The sequence below is a fragment of the Carcharhinus amblyrhynchos genome, chromosome 13 (genome assembly GCF_965287045.1).
Source record: "Carcharhinus amblyrhynchos chromosome 13, sCarAmb.v2.hapA, whole genome shotgun sequence".
Taxonomy (NCBI): domain Eukaryota; kingdom Metazoa; phylum Chordata; class Chondrichthyes; order Carcharhiniformes; family Carcharhinidae; genus Carcharhinus; species Carcharhinus amblyrhynchos.
The window spans coordinates 684637-690636 of record NC_137336.1 but is presented as its reverse complement, the minus strand read 5'-3'; the positions used below and the strand labels follow the sequence as shown (position 1 = coordinate 690636).

At 43.8% G+C, this 6000-nt stretch overlaps 1 protein-coding gene across 1 annotated transcript in view; it reads left to right on the top strand.

Moving 5' to 3' along the window:
• The first annotated feature begins 980 nt into the window (after positions 1–980).
• LOC145351665 (START domain-containing protein 10-like) overlaps positions 981–6000 on the top strand; it is a 127032-nt gene continuing 122012 nt past the window's right edge. Inside the window, exon 1 of the mRNA XM_080201224.1 lies at positions 981–1142. Coding sequence (XP_080057350.1) covers positions 981–1142 — 162 coding nt within the window. The remainder of the gene's footprint in view (positions 1143–6000) is intronic.

Sequence of the window (6000 nt, the reverse complement as noted above, 5' to 3'; positions counted from 1 at the left end):
GGTTAGAGTCAGTCACCCAGATAATATTTCACTTGGCCATTTGTGATTTGCCCCCTCTGACACAGCCTGTTAGAATCTGGTCAACAATTCTCTGGGAGTTCTCAATTACATTTCCGAGTATCTCCAGTATAGTTATCAAATTAACATTCCTGACCTTGGTCACAGTTCACTGAGTAAGAAGTTTTTATTTTCAAATGGGATGTTGGTGATTTTTCTCCAGCTGGTTAGAGGCAGTCTCTCTGTTGCAGGTTAAAAAGGCAAGGCTGTCTCAGTGAGTGTGACCGCAGTATAGAAACAGGCTGGAGGCAGGGAGAGGATCAGGTTGATTGGGAGCACTGCTCTGATAGGTTTGTGGCCATTCCCAGCTGGAGATGTAGCAGTCCCGTCCCCTCCCTCCCGGGATACGCTTCTGTGTCTGAGCCGGGGACAGGCTCTGGTAACTGGGAACCCTCCGGCCACGGAGTGACCGGTCAGAGGTCAGAGCAAAGCTCAAAATATTAAAGCAGCAACGGGGGAGACAGAGAGAGAAAGTCTTTCAACTCAAACAACACCACTGCGTTTCAGCGTTGGTGAATCTAGAATTCAGCGTGGGGAAGGAGAGAGGGAGAGGGAGGGAGAGAAAAGGAGAGAGGGAGACAGAGGGAGGGAGGAAAGTGAAGAAGGTGAGAGATTGAGGCGGAGATGGTGGGTGGGGGCAGTGGGTGAACTCCCTTATTAGCTGGACTGGGTTGCTGCATGTGTGTGTCTCTCTCTCCCTGTGTGTGTGTGTGTGTGTCTCTCCCTGTGTGTGTGTCTCTCTCTCTCCCTGTGTGTGTGTGTGTCTGTCTCTCTCTCTCCCTGTGTGTGTGTGTCTCTCTCCCTGTGTGTGTGTGTCTCTCTCTCTCTCTCTCCCTGTGTGTGTGTGTGTGTCTCCCCCTGTGTGTGTGTGTGTGTGTGTGTCTCCCTGTGTGAAGGTGCTGAGCACTCCTTTCTGCTGCAGGATGTCCAGTCGGGAGATTGTACAAATCCCAGATGATTCTCATTTCACCTCGTTCCGGGAGCAGTGCGAGCACCAGGAAGGTTGGCAGGTCCAGTACAACAAGGGAGGCACAACCGTGTGGAACCGGCAGCCCGAGGAGAACAAGACTGTGCAGAAACTCAAGGTAAGGAGAATGGAGGGTTAGGGACATGGAGACATGTTCAAAAATACTCCACTGGACTGCTGAAAGGCGCTATACAAATGTTATTCTTTCTGATTTAGAAAATGAAGAACAGGAACTGCAGTCAGTATATTGTGGTTATGTTGAATGTTAAATGACTCCAGGTTAACTCTGCAAGCTTTCTATAAAAGTAACTAGCAATTTTAAAAAAAGTTTAATTTCAAATAACAACAATCTTACATTTGTAGCAATAATCTCCCTCACTCTGCTGTTTTACATTGGGGGGGAAGATTATAGTTGAGTTGTGTGGGACATTAGTGAGGCCATACCTGGAATATTGTGTACAGTGCTGGTCTCCTTAACTAAGGAAAGTTGTAAATGTGTTAGCTGTAGCTCAAAGAAGGTTCAGTAGACTAATTACAAGAATGAGAGTTATCCAGACAGGAAAGGTCAGGTGAGCTTCTCTCTCTCTCTCTGTGGTGTGTTTGGCAGCGGTGGGAGACATGGCAGTGCTGGATGGTACTGTGATCTTATCATTCCACCGTTGTTGATAGGATTTCATGTTGAATGCAGGCCTCAGCACCCAGAATTCCGTGTCAGGGCTGTCAGCGAGATTGTGAGATCCCCCCCCCCGTGTAAACCTCAACGAGAGGTTGTGGTTAACTCTGTTTCTCTCTCTCTAGACGCTGCCTGATGTGCTGAGCTTTCCACAATTTCCTGATTTTACTCCAGGAATGGACAGATTATCTCTTGGGAACAGGTTAGATTTATATCCACTGGAGCTCAGAAGAGAAAGAGGTGGCCTGTTTGAAACCTATATGATCCTGAGGGATGTGGACAGGAGAGTTGTGAAGAGGATGTTTCCTCTTGTGGAAAAACGTGGAACAAGGAGGTGACCCATTTAAACAGAGATGAGGAGAAATTTGTTTCTCTGAGGTGACGGGTCTCTGGACCTCTCTTTATTGAAAGGCAGCAGACGCAAAGACTTTGAGAATTTTTAAGGCAGAGCGAGCTAGATTCTTGATAAACAAGGGGGTGAAAGGTTATTAGGGGTCAGCAGGAGGTTACAGTCGGATCATTCATGATCTTATTGTTTGATGGAATAGGCTGAAAGGGACCCAGTGGTTGACAAGCCCTCAGTCGCATGTTGGTTTGGTGCCGATAACCTCAATTCACTGGTCTATTTCTGTCACTTATTGTGAATGACAGGATTTTTTTTACCATGAGGAAGTGACTGAATTATCAAGATGCGTGGGTTTCCTCCGGGCGCTCCGGTTTCCTCCCACACCCCAAAGATGTGCTCTTAGGCTGATTGGTTTTACCAAATTGACACTATTCTCCCCTGAATCTGGCTAAGTTAGGGGTTCCATTCGTAGACACGCAAGGTAGAATAGGTGTAGGGTGATGCGGCGGCGCGGGCTCGTTGGGCCGAAGGGCCTGTTTCCCGTGCTGGGTTGTTCTTTGTTCTTTGTTCTTTGTTCTTTGTATTATTGTTAATTTTGATGAGTTTCATGTCCATCTTCTTTTCGTAAGACTTTCAGTTTAAGAGAACTGACCTTGGAAGGTTTTGGGAAGGTTGTTGCTTCCTTAACAGCAATGCTCAGTCCCACAACACAACCCAAGCGGAAATGTCCAAATTATATTCAATTTGTACAGCACCTTGGTTAAACCACTTAGAGCACCAACACAGACTGGTCTCTGTATTGCCAAAATTTATATAAAGACTTTGGACAGGATTTTACAACCTTGCTCAGGTAAGATTGTAAAATCCCACTCAAGGCCAGTGGAGATTTCTATTCTGCGAGCTGGAATCAGGGTGAGCAAGGCAATAAAATTCCAGCCATTGAATAAAGTGGCTGATACCAAGGGTAGGAGGTTCTACCTATCTCTAAGATTGAACTGGCTTGGACACCGAAGGTTGAGGAGTGACCTGATAAAAACTGTTCAGATTATGCAAATATTTCATAATTTTGACATAGAGATATTTCCACTTGTGTGCAGAGAGAACAGGGACCATCAATATAAATAAGCACAAATAAATCACATCGAAAATTCAGTGGAAGCTTATTCACTCAGAGAGAGGTGAGAATGTGGAACTCACTCCCACAAGGAGCAGCTGAAGCAAATGGTGTAGAGACATTCAAGGCAAAGCTAGAGGAACAGCTGAGGGAGAAAGGAGATAAATTGATGGGAGTAGTTGGGTGGAAGGAGGATTGTGTGGTTGGACCGGTTGGTGTGAATGACCTGTTATATATATTGTACATTCTCTGGAATGTGAAGTGTATCAATGAATCAGGAACATCATCCTGTCAATGGTACGATGACTACAACAATAATCAAATCCGCTCCTTCCACATCCTCAGTCTCTATTAAGACTTTTATTGCACAAAACTTCAAATTAAACTGAAATTTGTTTTGTGATCGACATTTTGTTGTAATGTGACACTAATAGGAGGGAACAAAAGGAGACTGAGCAAGGGGTTAGATTAATTCAGCCTAACAGAAAAGCACGCTTGAGAAAAATGAGCAAGTCAAAGTAAAGTTTATTTATTAGTCACAAGTAATGCTTGCATTAACACTGCAATGAAGTTACTGTGAAATTCTCCTAGTCACCACAGCCCGGTGCTTGTTCAGGTCGATGCACCTAACCAGCACGTCTTTCAGAATGTGGGAGGAAACCCATGCAGACACAGGGAGAACATGCAAACTCCACACAGACAGTGACCCAAGCTAGGAATCAAACCTGACTCCCTGGCACTGTGAGGCAGAAGTGCTAACCCACTGTGGTACCGTGCTGCCCCTTTTGAGTGAATCACAGAGAAATATTCATCACAGGGACAGAGGATTCAATACAACCAGGTGGAGACATTTTACACAAGTTGTTCTGACCTGAAACACACTGGGAAATTGAACAAACTGAAAATGGAAAACAAAATGCAGAAAATGAGAATAGTTAGATACGTCTTTCGAAGAGCTAGCATAGGCTCGATGGGCTGAGTAGGTTTTTCCTGTGCTGTAAAATTCTATTGCTTCTGAGAGGTCCAGTTATTAATATAAAGTGCAATCTGACTGAAGACTACATCTGCTTCTTGTGGCTGAGTAAACCAGCACTAAATGAACATTTTAAATCTCGTTATACCGCCAGTGTACTTTTGGGATGTAGCCACGAAGATTAAACCTGAAGAATCGTGGTTAGGAATAGGCCAGAAACTCAATTACACAATCGCTTTGTAAAACAAAAAAATAATTACTCATGGTGATTTTTCCTTTCTGTTACATTTATGTTGAATATCAACAAATGCAATTTTTTGAGGCAAAAAGTATTAAAATTGGCAAGAAAAGTTTACTTTTCAGTTTTTGTGTGGCGGTTTTCTCTGGTGTAAAATTAGAATTCTTATCTCCTTCATCCCAGTGAATGTCAATATTCAAAATGGATTAATAAATAGCGCTTGGTTTCCATGGTACTTAATAACATAGAACCAGATACCACAGAGGAGGCCATTTGACCCATCACGGCTGTTCTGGTTCTTATAAAGACTGTCCAATCAGTCTAACTTTCCTTTTTACTCAACAATCCTGTTATTTTGTTCCATTTCTATATTTATCTCATTTTCTGTTTGAAAGCTATTATTGTATTTGTTTGGCCCAAACCTCCAGGCAGCACACTCTCAATGAGAGCAACTTGCTGCATGAAAAGTTTTTTCATCAGCTTGTTTTAATTATTTTAAATCTGAGTCCTCAGGTTAGCAATCACAAAAGCTTCTCCTCATTCACTGTCAAAACACATTGTAGATTTTGAACAGTGGAGTTATCAACAGCAATATTGGATCGATCTGGTGGTTTTGTGTCTGAACTGAAATATTGGGGGCAATTCTCCCATCACAACGCACAACCTTTCTGGCGGGTTGGGCTGGGAGATGCACGTCGCTGGCTTTTTCCAGGAATTGTGCATGCAAATCTCCCAGAGCTGGCGAACAATCGGAGTCCAGACCAGACTGGAAACTGGCAGGAAGATAGGTAAGTGATTTGAATCTTTATTACAGCCATGGGAAGTGGAGGAACGGATATGTAAGGAAATTCTGGATAGGTGTAGAAAAAATAGGGTTGTTGTAGTGGGAGACTTTAATTTTCCTGGTATAGACTGGAAAGTGCTTAGGGCTGGGGTTCTGAACAGGGAGGAATTTGTAAAATGCGTACAGGAAGGTTCTTTGGAAAAATATGTAGATAGTTCAACTAGAGAGGGGGTTATACTGGACCTAGTACTGGGGAATGAGCCTGGTCAGGTCATCAAAGTTTCAGTGGGGGAACATGTGGCAAATAGTGACCACAATTCTGCAAACTTTAGTATAGTAATGGAAAAGGATGAGTGTTGTCCTACAGGTAGGGTGCTAAATTAGGGAAAGGCTAACTACAGCCGGATTAGGCAGGAATTGGTGGCCGTTGATTGGGAGAGGCTGTTTGAGGGTAAATCCACATCTGGCATGTGGGAGTCTTTTAAGGAACAGTTGATGGGGCTACAGGACAGGCATGTGCCTGTAAAAAGGAAGGATAGGAAAGGTAGGATTCGAGAGCCGCGGATAACCAGGGAAATTGTGAGTCTAATCAAAAAGAAAAGAGAGGCATACGTTAGGTCCAGGCAGCTAAAAACTAGAGGAATATGGAGGAAGTAGGAAAGAACTCAAACGGGAAGTTAAAAGGGCAAAAACGGGCCATGAAATGTCCTTGGCAGACAGGATTAAGGAGAATCCTAAGGCATTTTATTCATACGTTAGGAACAAGAGAGTTGTCAGGGAAAAATCGGACCTCTCAGGGACAAAGGAGGGGAATTATGCTTAGAGCCCAAGGAAGTAGGGGAGATCCT